The sequence below is a fragment of the Lipotes vexillifer genome, unplaced genomic scaffold (assembly GCF_000442215.2).
Source record: "Lipotes vexillifer unplaced genomic scaffold, Lipotes_vexillifer_v1.1 scaffold107, whole genome shotgun sequence".
Taxonomy (NCBI): domain Eukaryota; kingdom Metazoa; phylum Chordata; class Mammalia; order Artiodactyla; family Lipotidae; genus Lipotes; species Lipotes vexillifer.
The window spans coordinates 642,785-657,790 of record NW_006777108.1 but is presented as its reverse complement, the minus strand read 5'-3'; the positions used below and the strand labels follow the sequence as shown (position 1 = coordinate 657,790).

Below are 15,006 nucleotides of genomic sequence, written 5' to 3'. Positions count from 1 at the left end.
CTTCCAGAACGGGTTTCTCAGTTTATCTTTCTGACCTCAGCTTTCTCATCTGAAAAAAATGAGAGGTTTGGATAAGAATCTAGATGTTTTAGGGCTTCCCTGGTGGCGCAGTGGTTGAGAGTCTGCCTGTCGATGCAGGGGACACAGGTTCGTGCCCCGGTCCGGGAAGATCCCACATACAGCGGAACGGCTGGGCCCGTGAGCCATGGCCGCTGAGCCTGCGCGTCCGGAGCCTGTGCTCCGCAACGGGAGAGGCCACAACAGTGAGAGGCCCGCGTACCGCAAACAAAAACAAAATCTAGATGTTTTAAAACTCTTTTGGAAGATTCTTTCGGATTTATTAATCGCATATACTGCTAAACTACACTAAAGCTGAATGTAAACAAATTAAAGGGGGGTGGACAACAACAACACCTTACTAACGTTATTATTTCTCCCGGACATGTTAAGTAACTTGCCAAGGTTACACAACTAATAGGTGGAGGGAACCAAGATTCCAGCCCAGAGGCCAAGGCACTAAAGAACTGATGAGGAGGGCATTTAAAGGAAGCAGGGTAGCTTTCTCACCCTCAGGCTAGGTCTTGTAAACCACGGTTAATACCAATAAAGTCAAGACCTTACCCCACCTCCTGACTGCTGTGGGGTTGCCTCAATCGCTCCAGGACTCCTCGTTCTAATCCAAAACAGTTTTCTGATACAAAGTCCCTTTGCAACTAAAGTGGGAGCGGGGTGAGGTTTTGCAAGGACCCGAGGAAGCTCTTCCGGCCATTGCCTGACAGCAGTGAAGTAATGACAGAACCAAAGACCACGTGAGCCTTCAAGAGGCTTTGTGGTATCACTAATTGGGTTTTCAGCCCCTGCGGGTTCACATACCTGGTTATGCAACAACAGTTCGCGTACCTATCTTGCCGTATTTCCTTTCATTAAGGCCAGAGAGATACTGAGTAAAGAGAGTCGGGAGGGGGGCATAACAGGGGTAAAAAGAATTGTTTAAGAGCAGGCTAGAGGCCATAAGACTCCTGCAGGGTAAGAGCCTGTCCCTCAGACAAAGGTCCCTCAGGTATCCGCAGTCTCGGTCCCTGATGTCTCACTGCTTTTAACTCCTCTCAAGGTCCGCAAGCTAACGCAAAACCCTAGAGCAAGATCAGGAAGCCGGAGGCCGCCAGCGAGGAGCCGCAAGAGAGCTGCGACGATCGTTCAAAGACCCGACTTCCCAGACCCCTTCGCACAAGGGCGGGGCGTGCGCTCGGCTGCCAATCCCCGCGCCCATACGACGTCGTAGCCCCGCCCCACCCTGCCCCCTCCAGCTCTTCCCCTTCCCTGGGGCGGGTGCGGCGGCGGCGACGTCAGCGCTAGGAGAGCCCTGGGTGGCGGCTGCGCTGTCCGCGGGCCGCGGCCTGGACGCGCTGCGGGGAGGGGCGGAGCGAACGGGCGGGAGCGCGCGCTGGGCCCGCCTCGGCTGCTGCCGTCGCCGCAGCAGCCACCGCTGCCGGGGAATAATCTGGGCGGCAGCGGGCGGCCCAGGCTAGCAGCCACGAGCCACTTCTGCGGCTGCCGAGAAGAGCGAGGGTCGCCGGGCTCGTGTCGTCCCCCTCTCTGCCCCCCCGGAGGGGCGAGAGGGAGCCGAGGCTGATGTCAGGTACGCCGGCGGAGGCGCCCTCAGACTGTGTGTCCAATGTCTCGGTTCCTCTCGCCCTCCCCCTCTCGGAGCGTGAGTGTGTGAGTGGGGAAGCGTGGAGGGTGCAACCCCACCCCCGGCGCCGCCAAACAGGTGTCTAAGAGTCGTCGCCGGGGCTGGGGACGTGCGGGTTACTGAGAGAGGCGCGGGGCACTTCCTGCTCCCGGCGTCTCTGCGAACTGCCATTGGGGCCGCCTGCCCACCGGGCCGCTATTTTGTTGACATGTAGCCTTCTCTGGGTCGTGGGTCCTTCCCTTTTACCCTCTCGTGCCCCTCGCCTCCTCGCGCGCCGCCTGCCGTCGGGTGGCGACGGTGAGACACGGGCTGCGCTCCGGACCGCGCGGCTTGAGCACTTAGCGGTCGTGCCCCGCTGGGCCCTCTCCCTGCGGACCTGCGGGCTCTCAGGTGTGGACATCTTCCAGGAGAGCAACCGGGCTGCCGCGCCGCCCCAGCGCCCACCGAGCGGGCGCCTTCCGCAAGTGCCGGGGGACTTCCTCAGGGCTCTCTTGGACCAGCAGGTTTGTGTGTGGCCGATTTGTTCTTTTAAATTTCCCTGCCTCTACTGAGGCAGGTGTGTTTGGGCACTAGCTGCGTGGAGGACGAGGAAAGGAGTTTTTTCCTTTCCTCCCTCCCCCACCAAGTGTGATGGGATTCGTAGGTGCTGGCAAATTAGCTTTACAGCTCTGAATTTGGATGTATTGTATACGCAAAAAAATGAACGAAATTTAGGGGTGGGGATTTATTCTTGCCCAGCTCTTACTCTCTCCATTTATTATTATTGTCAAATGACAAAACATCACAAGCTTTGGAAAAGTTGACTAGATTTATAATCTAGTTCTCTCAATTCCTTATAGTTATTGTGGTATATCCTTTTAAAGAGCTTCAGGTTGAAAACTATTATCCTAACCATGAATTGGTTTCCTTATGATTTTAAAAGTTAATTATAAAGTTAGAACTTTAATGCAATAGAGTAATTAGGCCAATGTGTAACGAACAGAAATATGTTAATTTACCAAAAACTGGGCAGTGATAGCTCTGCCTGGGTGCCAGGAAAAGGTGTTGTGCATAATTTCAAGTTGTTTCATTCTGGTGTTGGTTTAGACGGTGGGAATCTGAGGTTTTAGGAGGTAAAACTAACTTTTTGCAACATTCCACACTTTTATCAGATAAATGTCACTTGATGCTGTGTATTCTAAGTATTGTGTATAGTAATCATACTTATTTTATTTTCTGCCAGCCGTAGTGTATACTAATGTACAGTTTAATTGAGTGTAAAGTTTCACGTTACCAAACAGTTAACTCTTTTTACCATATGTTAAGTAAAACAGTGATTTAGTAAGGAAAGTATGACTCACTTAAAATTCTTCACAGGAAAAGAGTATGGTATTTTAGTACTAGTGGAGAACAATTAGATGTCTCTCTTAAATTTGCTTGGAGTTTGTGTTTTTCTGATCTTTTTAGTTAGGGTTCAGCATTTTAAAAATATTTTGTGGTTAATACCCATTTAAAGATAGGTATTTTTCTTAAATGTGGTTTTTTTGGGGTATAGATTATACTAGTCTATATTTCTGAGTAAATTCAGTATCCAGAAATTATTAGAATTTTATCACAAAGTCATTTAGGAGTACATATCAATTAAAGATCACCTAGTCATAGAAATAGAAAAGTGTGTCATTTAGATATACGCTATATACTATTTGTATATTGACTTGTGCTCACTAAGATAAAAATTGCATTATACAGCTTACTTTATAAACTATGGTAATTTAGAGTTTCTGTGTGAAGAAATCATTGATTGGAATTCTTGTGACAGTGCACCTGTAAACAAACAGAAAATGGACAACTTGATGCTGAAATTTCATTCAGATTCACTTAAAATTTTAAGCTTCCCAGTACAACCATGTTACTTTTAGAAGATTTGTTGAGATTTGAGTAAAGAGGCTAGTGTACAAACCACAGCAAGGTGGAAAGAATATGGCAAAATTCTTTTACCCAAACCTAAGTGAGATTAAGGTCATTCTTTTTAGAATAAGGGGGAAAAAATGGAGCATTGTTCCATAAAAGAGAAGTTAGCATTTTATCTTGAAGTCTAAATGTGTATCGAATGTGTATTTAAATTTTCAGTTTATAACTAATTCAGATGTCCTATGGGAAAATACATGCCAAAATCTATAATATGTGAAAATAAGAAGTGTCCCTTGAAGAAAAAAATATAAAGAAGCTGTTGTATGTGAAATAGGGTAGCCCATAGGAAGGTAGGAGAAACCAAAAAGAAAATCTGAGTACATTATCTAGAACCTGTAGTGTGAGCTGCCTTGCACATTGAAGGGACACATGGAGGGCAGAGAGAGGCGGTATTAAATTGGGGAGATTCTGAACAGGAAGTCTGATTAGTTCACAATGAAAGCTATATATTAAAACAAATTGGTGCAAGTTGGATAATAGGGAGGCTTGAAATTATACAGCTTGGTGTAGTCATTTGCATTTTTGGTCGTTGTGTTAGTTTCCTAGGGCTGCTATAACAAAATACAGCAAACTGAGTGATTTAAAACAACGGAAATTTATTGTTTCACAGTTTTGGAGGTTGGAAGTCTGAAACCAAGATGTTGACAGGGCCATGCTCTACCTTCTAGGGAAGAATCTGTTCCGTGCCTCTTAGCTTCATGTGTCACTGGCGTTCCTTGGCTTGAAGTTATATCACACCAGTCTCTGCCTCTGTTGTCACATGGCATTCTCCCTGTGTGTCTCTGTCTTAGTATGGTGTTCTCCCCTTTTTGTAAGCACTTCAGTCATATTGAATTAGGGGCCACCCTGCTGACCTAATCTTAATTTGATTACCTCTCCAAATGCCTTATTTCCAAATACAATCACATCCATAGCTCCTGGGATTAGGACTTCAACCCATCTTTTGGGGAGACACAGGTTAACTCATTACAGTCATGTAATTTATCTTTTACAGTATTCAGTAAAATTTTAGCACCATATAGCAGACCAAATCAGAGGGTGCCTTGGGAACAGAATAAATTCATTTACCTATCTCACTGCCTACCATGTGCCCGGTCATAGAGGTAAAGCAGTGAATAGGTGAACAAAAATCTCTGTTCTCACGGAGCTTACATTCTAAAACATTGGTTCTCAAAATGTGGTCCCTGGAACCTCAGCATCATCTGGGAACTTGTCAGGAATGCAAATTTTCAGGCTCTATTCCCCAGACTTCTTGATTCGGAAACTCTTTTAACAAGCCTTTCAGGTGATGTAGACTCAGGTTTGAGAACCACCGATCAAGATGGAGAAAAGAGACAATAGACAAGATGAGTAAGTAAAATATGTAATATATTAGATGTTAATAGGTGCTGTGAGTAGGAATAGGGTGGCCAGGGAAGACCCCCTGAGAAGTAAAGACCTGAAGGAGTTGGGGAGTGAGCCATGTGAGTATCTGGGTGAGTTGTGTTCCCAATAGAGAACAGCAAGTGTAAGGACCCTCATGTGTTTGAAGAACAGCAAAGAGTCCAAAGTTAGAACACAGCAAGGGAACAGATAGTAATAGGTTCAGTTTTTGAAATTGCTATTTGTTCCTTTTTGACCTACAAAAACCAAATACTAGAAGGAGAGATCAGCAAGAGAGGAGTGTGGAGGGTAGGATTGCATACTGTGTGAGGTTCATCTTAAGGTTTTGGTTTTGTCTCTGAGTGACATTGGGAAGACACTGGAGGGTTTTGAGCAAATGAGTGACATGATCTGATTTAACTTTTAAAAGGACGGGTAAAAATGGATTGAAGAAGCCAAGGATGAAAAAAGAGAAAAGTTGATTAGGAGGCTGTTGCAGTAGTTGGGAGAGAAGAAGTGGGAGAGTAAGAGGAAGGGGGAAAGGTGGCTTGGATTAGGGTGGTAGCGGTGGAAAGGTTAGAAGAGGTACGAAATTTAAAACACAAAGGATTGTAGTGAAAAGTAAGCTTTTTTCTTCCTTCTCTAGTTACTTCAGTCACCCAGTTGCAAATGTAAGGATACACTAGTATATAATCTACGTATATTTTATGCATTCATTTGGCACTGTCTGAAGACATTTTGGGTCACAACTAGGGGGAGTGCTACTGGCATCTAGTGAGTAGAGGCCAGGGATGCTGCTAAACATCTCGCAGTGAACAGGACAGCCTCCAAACAGAGAATTATCCAGCTCATGATGTCATTTATGCCACGGTTAAGAAACACTGGCTTAATGGGATTTACAGAGGTTGGGGTATGGACGGTGGAGGGAAGGGGATGTTGTATAGACAGAAAAGACAGTAAGAGTAGAGGAACTCACTGCACTGAGATATTTATTGAACTGTAAATAGTTCAAAATTGCTGAAGCATAAATTATAAGGGAGGGAGAGACAGAGGGGGGCATACTGTACCTATAAGGTAATGTAATTCTTTGAAAACAAAGTTATAGGGCTTCCCTGGTGGCGCAGTGGTTGAGAGTCCGCCCGCCGTTGCAGGGGACACGGGTTCGTGCCCCGATCCGGGAAGATCCCACATGCCACGGAGCGGCTAGGCCCGTGGGCCATGGCCGCTGAGCCTGCGCGTCCAGAGCTTGTGCTCTGCAACGGGAGAGGCCACAGCAGTGAGAGGCCTGCGTACCACAAAAAAAAAAAAGTTATAAAACAGGAAAACTAACACATTATTAATTCTGTGTTAAATATCACTCACCTTATGCCTATGTAAGGATAGGCTAGTATCATATGTATTTTATGTATTCATGGCATACCTTTTTATTAATTTTTTCAATATTTCTAACCTACATGGTTCATCTACGAGTTTTTTTCAAATTGTCACAAATCTCAAAAAAGTTTTCCAGTATATTTATTGAAAAATATCTGCATATAAGTGAACCTGGGCAGTTCAAACCCATGTTGTTAAAGGGTCAACTGTAGTTACCTTTGGTGAGAACCTGGGGTAGAGATGGGCATGAAAACATACTCTGTGTGTGTGTGTGTGTGTGTGTGTGTGTGTGTATGCTTACATATACATATATATGTGTGTGTGTGTGTATATATATATATATATATATGTATACATATTTAATCTACGGTTTCAGTTAGGGTTTGTTTTTTCCTTATATTTCTCATTTAAAAAGTAGCCACTACACCTTATTAACAAAAAGTCATAACCTGCCAAATGTGCAAAGATTTTCCTTATTAGTTCATATAGATCATTGTTTTTAACATCTATAGCATATTGTATGGTATGGATGTACCGTATTTTTTTTTTAACTCGTTCCTCATTAACAAACATCTGTGGCAATGGCTGCCATGAACATCTTTGCACAGTTCTGTGTTTGTGTCCATAAGAGAAATTTCTGATCATGAAATGATGGGTCAAGGCATAGTTGAAAAATTTTAAAGATGTTGCCAAACTGCCCTTCCAAAAGACAGTAAATATGTATATTCTGAGAAACAACGGATGAGCGCCAGTTTTCTCTCATATCTAAGTCAGTACTGGCTGTTACTGAGCTTAACGTTTTTTGCCGCTGTGATAGGTTAAAAATCGTATCTCTGGGCTTCCCTGGTGGCACAGTGGTTAAGAATCCGCCTGCCAATGCAGAGGACAAGGGTTCGAGCCCTGGTCTGGGAGGATCCCACATTCCGCGGAGCAACTAAGCCCATGTGCCACAGCTGCTGAGACTGCGCTCTGGAGCCCGCGAGCCACAACCACGGAGCCCGCGTGCCACAACTACTGAAGCTCGCGCACCTAGAGCCCGTGCTCCACAACAGGAGAAGCCACTGCAATGAGAAGCCTGCGCACCACAAGGAAGAGTAGCCCCCACTCACCGCAACCAGAGAAAGCCCGCACACAGCAACGAAGACCCAACACAGCCAAAAATAAAAAAAAAATAATAAATTAAAAATAAAATTAAAAAAGAATAGTACCTCTGCATTTGAGGTTTACATTTCTGTAATATGAGTGAAATGTGAACATTCCTGACCATTTTTTTTCTTTTCCTTCAAATCCTTTATTTTCTTTTACTGTTTTTATATTAGGTTGGCCTTTTCTCTTTTTCTTTATGATACTTTTTGTTATTTTTTGCTGTACAGATTTTTTTTTAACATTTTATACAGAAACATACCTTTGAACCAGCAATTTCACTGCCAGAAATATATTCAATGCATAACCTCGTACAGTTTTACTATAGTTATACCTTTTGAGTTTTGAAAAGATCTCAGTTCATGATGTAAAGATGTAAAAAGATGTCTTCTAGTTTTTTTTTTATTTCATTTTTTAAAAATATTGAAATCTTAGAAACATTTGGAATTTTAAAGAGAAAGGTAGGGATCCAGATGGTTGCTTTTTATCTTTTTCCAGAAGATTATTTCAATATCATTTCTTGAATAAGGCATCTTTTTCTTGATTTGAAATGCTATGTGTATTATGTATTAAATTTCCATATGTACTTTTTTTTTAATAGACTATTTCGATCTGATGAAGACCGCCAGGGATATACATCTTTAGGCTAACAAAGTTAAGTTAATTAACTTGCTGCTGTGAGGGAGATCACACACCAGAGGAACTGCCAGAGGGGACAGGGTTATTATAGGATTCTGGAGAAGGGTGGAGTTTAGACAGAATTTAGATGAAACAATATTTGATAGGTTTAAAGTACAGCAAGACTGTGAATCGGGTTAATTAACATCAGGCCTGGGCTGAGAAGTAGACTTAAGTGTCCTGTTTCCTTGAAGACTACAAAGTTAAGATAAATGTGGAATGTTGTGTCTGGGAAACACTTTTCTGAAGCTCTGGGTTGGAAATTGAAGCTGTTTCTGATTAGCGATTCATCATACATGTCAGACTGGGGTGTTCCAATCTCACTGATACACTTTCAAATAATTCTAACAGTCTGGTTGTAGAGAAAACAAAAGTTTCTCAGCAATATATCTTTAGTATGAATTAATAAAAGTGTTTAAAAAATTTTTTTCTGATTCACAGGTACACTGATATGCCTGTTCAGCCTGAATATCAAATTGTTTTAATTACTATAGCACATGTTTTACTCACATGTTTATTTTTCCAAACAACATTTACCATAATTTTTACCACATTATTTAATTTTTAAAAATCATATATCTTAAGTAGGTCTGCCTAGGCTTAGTCCACCCCTACACCCCTTTCAGGAATTTCCCAGGTATACTCTCATGTTTATTTTTTCAAACTTTTCAGTTACATTTTACCAAGTTACTAAACTTTTAAGTATCTTACATCTTAGTTGGGATGACATTTTATATAGATAGATACATATAGATTAATTTGGAGCAAATCTACATCTTTATTATTGATTTTTTTTCAATTTTTATATTGTAAAATACACAAAATATACCATCTTAACGATTTTTAAGTGTACAGTTCAGTGGTATTAAGTACGTTTATATTGGGCAGTCATGACCACCATCTTCCTCCAGAATTCTTTTCATCTTGTAAAACTGAAACTCTACACCCATTAAATAGTAACTCCCCATTCCCCTCTCCCCCTAGTCCCAGGAAATCACCATTCTACTTTATGTCTTTATGATTTTAGCTAAGTATCTCATATAAGTGAAATTACAGTAAGTCCCCTACATACGAACCATCAAGTTTCGAACTTTCAAAGATGCAAACATGTTTGCACGTCCAGTCACATAATGTATGTTCATGTGTCTGGCGTACATTGTTACGTGCATGCATCCTCTACATGTGGTTGCACTTTTATGTACTTTACAGTACTGTATAGAGTACCATAGTGCAGTATCTTTATTTCAAGCCCAGGATGTCCGGAAGCAAGAGTAAAAGCAGTGGTGATGTAGCTGGTACTGCTAAGAAGCACCAAACAATAATGATGGAACTTGCTGTGCGACACAAGGTGCTTACTAATGAAGACCTGGTGGAATTGGAGGCCCAGAGAAAGGATGAAGAGAGACAAGGGGAAGAAGAAGTAACTGAAGAACTGAAGAGATTCATGATGCAGGAAATGACAAGGGGATTTTCTTTATTTGAGGAGGCACTGTTAGTTTTTGAGGCACAGGACCCGAACGTAGAACGGTACACGAAGGTTGCAGGAGCTGTTCAGAATGCAATCCAGTGCTACCATGTCATATATGACAAGAAAAAAAGAACCACTACCCAGACATCACTGGATCTGTTTTTTCAAGAGGGTAGACAGAATTGAATCCAGCAAGGAGCCAGAACCCGGGCCATCAGTGTCAGGCGTGAGTGAAATTGCAGCTTGCCCTCCATCTCCTGTTGCTGACGATCCTTCAGCTCTACCATTTCCCACCTCCTCTCCCTCCTCCAGTCAGTAACTCTTCCTGCTTGTTCACTCAATGCCAGCCCCTGTATGCCAGCTGTTGTACTGTACTACTGTACTTTTCAAGGTACTATAAGATTAAAAATGTTTATTTTGTGTGTGTGTTTGTTTTTTATGTATTTGTGTGAAAAGTATTATAAACCTATTACAGTACAGTACTATATAACCAATTGTGTTAGTTGGGTACCTAGGCTAACTTTGTTGAACTTACAAACAAATTGGACTTATGAACAAGCTCTCGGAACAGAACTCGTTCATATGTAGGGGACTTACTGTATATAGTATTTGTGTTTTTGTGACTGGCTTATTTCACTTAGCATAATGTGCTCAAAGTTCATCCATGTTGTCGCATATGTTAAATTTTCCTTCCTTTTAAAGGCTGAATAATATTCTATCTTGTATATAACACATTTTGCATATTCATCAATCATTGATGAACACTTGGGTTGCTTCCACATTTTAGCTATTGTGAGCAATGTTCCTATACAAATGGGTGTACAGATATCTTTGAGACCCTGCTTTCAATTCTTTTGGGCATCTACCCAGAAGTGGAATTGCTGGATCATGCTGTACCATTGCTGTACTATTTTACATTCCCACTAGAAGTGCACAAGTGTTTCCATATCTCCACATCCTCACCAACACTTGTTTTATGGGGTTTTTTGATAGTAGCTATCCTTAATGGATGTGAGGTGGTATCTCATTGTGGTTTTGGTTAGCATTTTCCTAATGATAAGTGATGTTGAGCATTTTTTTCATACTCAACATGTTCATGCCTATTGGCCATGTGTATATCTTCTTTGCAGAAGTGTCTGTTCAAGTCCTTTGCCCATTTTGGGGTTGGGTTTGTGTTGTTATTGTTAAGTTTTAGGAGTTCTGTATATATTCTGGATATTAATCCCCTACTAGATGCATGGTTTGCAAATATGTTCTCCCATTCTGTGGGTTGCCTTTTTACTCTGTTGATAATGTCTTTTAATGTACAGGTTTTTAAAGTTTTATAATGCCAAGTTTGAGTATCTTTTCTTTTATTGCATGTGCTTTTGGTGTCATATCCAAGAAATCATTGCCAACTCCATGTTGGGAAGCTTTTGTTTTATGTTTACTTCTAAGAGTTTTATACATTTAGGTTTTAGCTTAGGTCTTTGATCCATTTTGAGTTAATTTTTGTATCTGGTGTTAGGTAAGGGTCCAGCTTCATTCTTGAGCATGTAGCTATCCAGTTTTCTCTTTACCTTTTGTTTAAAAGACTGTCCTTTGTCCATTGAATGGGCTTGGCCCCCTTGTCAAAAATCTTGACCACGCATGCGAGGATTTATTTCTGGGCACTCTGTTCTATTCCATTGGGCTATATGTCAGTCTTTGTGCCAGTGTCACCCTGTTTTGATCACTGTAGCTTTTATAGTAAGTTTTGAAATTAGGAAGTGTGAGTCCTCCAGTTTTACTCTTCTTTTCTAAAACTGTTTTGGCTCCTTGAGGTACCTTGAAATCCCATGTGAATTTTATGATGGATATTTCTATTTCAAAAAAAGTCTTTGGATTTTGATACAAATTGCATTGAATTCGTAGATCACTTTAAGTAATGTTGACATCTTAACAATATTAAATCTTCCAGTCCATGAACATGGGATGTCATTCTGTTTGTGTCTTCTCTAATTTCTACTGAGGATGCAAGCCATATTAATGTTCTCATTGAAAAGTAACAAAAAGGTATTCTCACTTTTGATCTTCTGAATCGGAAATTGTAGGAATAGTTTTAAAAATAGAGTTATAGTTTGAGACTTAATACAACTTGGTTTTGAGGTGTTACATAATTTTTGGAAGGTTTATTTGTTTCTAATCCTTACATACTTTTTCAGGATTCATAAAATTCCAAGGTCCTTTCTAGTACTGAGATTGTGTAACTGTAATACTATAAAATACTTCAGGATCATTAGGTGAAGGCTCTGTGTTAATATTTTCTATTTCTGTAGTTTTAATAAATTACTAATAGAAAATATTTTTAGTCTTTTTGTCTCTGAATTAATATATACTTCTGTTATAATTTGTATGAGTTGAGTACACATCAAAGGAAATAGTACATATAGTTCATGTTATATATCTAGTTTATGACTGGGTTATATAAGTGTATAAATGTGTCAAATGATGGGACCATATGATTTTTTATTCAGTAAATTAGGCAGTATAGATAAAGATACCTATTTGGAAAAAATAATTTCATCTGTGCCCCCCACATACACACACTTAAAACAAAACATTTGAATGCATTTTACAAGCCAGGCAATGTGTTAGTTGCTGGAGAGATAGAGATAAAAGAGATAGCTGTTGTTCTTGAGGAACGTATAGTCTAGGGGGAAATAGATATGCACATACCTACTATGATGAAGTGTGATAAGTACATAGTAGGAGATGTGAATGAAGGAACAAGAAAATATTTGATGGGAAAGCAGTTAATTTGATCATGGGTGATGGGGAAGACTGATTATGAAAAGTACTGAAACTAAGGTAACCATGAAAGATAATTATGCATTTATCCAGTAGACATAACTGAGGAGGGCACTCCAAGCTGGAAGAATAGAATGGCCAAAGTCATCCATATGAAAGGCCATGGCAGATTTGGAGAATGGCTCAGTATAGGCTTTATGGATAGGGAGTATCAAGAGTGCAGGAAGGTAAACTAGAGCTAGATCTTGTTTACCAAGTAAGCAGTATGGACTTGATCCTGTGGCATTGGAAAGTATTTCCTTTAAACAAGACTGCTATGTGAAGCCTTTATTAAATTGGGAAACAGAGGTAAGAGAGTTGAGCCCAAGGGAGAATGATCAAGGAATGGAGGGAGAAAAGTGTTTACAGAGTGTAAAATAGATGTGGAAATATAATCAGGTCTGGGGACTTGGGGCATGAATAAAGAGATGCTTTGCCTTCTTATTTCAAGCCAGCTGATACTTACTGTACCAATGTCTTGTGAAAAGCATCATGGTCAACAACTCAGAGGTAGGAAACTGTTTTTTGTCTTCTGGGAGTTTATATTCTGTAAACAGGAGAAAATATACCAATGACCATATCCTTAGTTCCTAGGACAGTATTTGACACATTGAAAGGTGCTCAATCAGTATCACCTTCCAAAGATTTCGTAAAACCTCACAGTCAAGTTAAAATCAAGTTGCGTAAATCTCAAACTGTAATTACGTTTTTTTAAAAAATATTTCCACCATGAGGCTTCCCTGGTGGCACAGTGGTTGAGAGTCTGCCTGCCGATGCAGGGGACACGGGTTCGTGCCCCGGTCCGGGAAGATCCCACATGCCGCGGATCGGCTGGGCCCGTGAGCCATGGCCGCTGAGCCTGCGCGTCCGGAGCCTGTGCTCTGCAACGGGAGAGGCCACAGCAGTGAGAGGCCCGCGTACGGCAAAAAAAAAAAGAATACGATGGCACGACTTTTATCCTTCAGGATATTAGTGATAGTTTTGAGGGTTTTTCTTAAGTTTTCATCTCATTACGTGGTCTCTTTAAAGTTACATTAAATTTGACTATGTTGATCTTTTTCTTTCATATTAGAGGCTTTCTTTAAAATATCTGGTGATTCTTACCTGGCTATTTTAGAGTAGATATTAAAAAAATAATTGAAATCTCTGTACATGTTTTTAGGGCTTATTACCAGTAGTCCTCACTGTATGATGGTTGAACTGGAATGATTCATTGCTTAACCTTTTGGGGGTTTCATAATACAGAACAAACCAATTGGTTTTTAACTTTACCTGTGCAACAGTCACTGTAACAGATGATGTTAATACTCTGTCCATAGGCCTTTATCTCCTTCCTCTTCACAGGCTTTGTTGTAGGACTGCCCTCACACTGCCAGATCCTGTTTTGCCAATGTACAGGCTCTGGAATTGTCTGGGGAATTTGTTTCCTATGGATAGCCCTTAACCAGTGGTTGACTGTGTGGGTACAACTCTAAGGTGTGGCCTACGCTGCCTCTAGAACTACCTTGAGGGATTAAGCTAAAATTACCCTCCATGGCCTTTGCTTGGTATCTTATCCTTTCTTGACTTCCTACCCTTCCCTGTCCTACTTCCCTACAAGTTTTTCCCAGAAATACTTTCTAATAAATCACATTCGCACAAATGCGTCATCTCAGAGTTTGCTTCCTGGGGACCCAACTTAAGATAACTACTAATGTTTGGGCTGCATTTCCTGTAATGTATTATTTGGGGGTAAGATTGGACTGAGGTTTTCTATTTTATTTTTGGTCTCTCCTTGTCAGATATCAGTATCCAACCTTTTACATAAAAGAAGAATTGGTTAAGTTCTGCTACTTAATTTTCCAGAATGATTTATGTAGTATAATAATTATGTTTTTTGAAAGACTGAAGTATTTTATCCAGGAAAAACCTGGACCTCTTTGAAGTCTGGCTGTTTGACAACATTCTTTATTTCTTCTCTGGTTTTTTGGTTCATTTAGGTTTTATATCTTGAGTCAGCTTTGATTATTTGTTTTTTTAGAGAAATGTGGTTTTCATTTAGGTTTTCATGTTTAATAGTTATTTCTTATATAAAATGCTCTTTTTTTTTTCATTTCATTTGTGAATTTGGATATAGTTTGAGTCCTGATTTGCACAAACCAAATGTGAAAAGACATTTGTGAGCTAATTGAGGCAATTTGATTATAGAAGACAGTTGGGAAAATTTGATTACAGACTTGAGTTGGATAAGTCCAAAGAATTATTGTTAATTTTGTTAGGCATTGATAATTTTGTTAGGCATTTGATAAGGGCATTTTGGCTTGTAAAAAAATGTCCATATTTTCAGAGAGGTGTATAGATGTACATAGAGGTGAGATGACTTGATGTCTGGGATTTGCATTAAAATACTATCATCAATTGAAGAAATAATAAAGTAATGTAGCAAATTTTAAAGTTATAATTCAGTCGTGTGATGGATATATGGGGGTTTATTGTTATACTTTTGTGTGTATTTGAAGATTTTTTTTTAATTTTTAAATTTTATTTAATT

General features: G+C 40.4%; 1 protein-coding gene across 1 annotated transcript in view; it reads left to right on the top strand.

Annotated features, from left to right (window-relative positions):
- The first annotated feature begins 1,547 nt into the window (after nucleotides 1-1,547).
- C1GALT1 (core 1 synthase, glycoprotein-N-acetylgalactosamine 3-beta-galactosyltransferase 1) overlaps nucleotides 1,548-15,006 on the top strand; it is a 34,866-nt gene continuing 21,407 nt past the window's right edge. Inside the window, exon 1 of the mRNA XM_007450792.1 lies at nucleotides 1,548-1,639. Within this exon, the coding sequence (XP_007450854.1) occupies nucleotides 1,633-1,639 (7 nt within the window). The 5' untranslated portion in view covers nucleotides 1,548-1,632. The remainder of the gene's footprint in view (nucleotides 1,640-15,006) is intronic.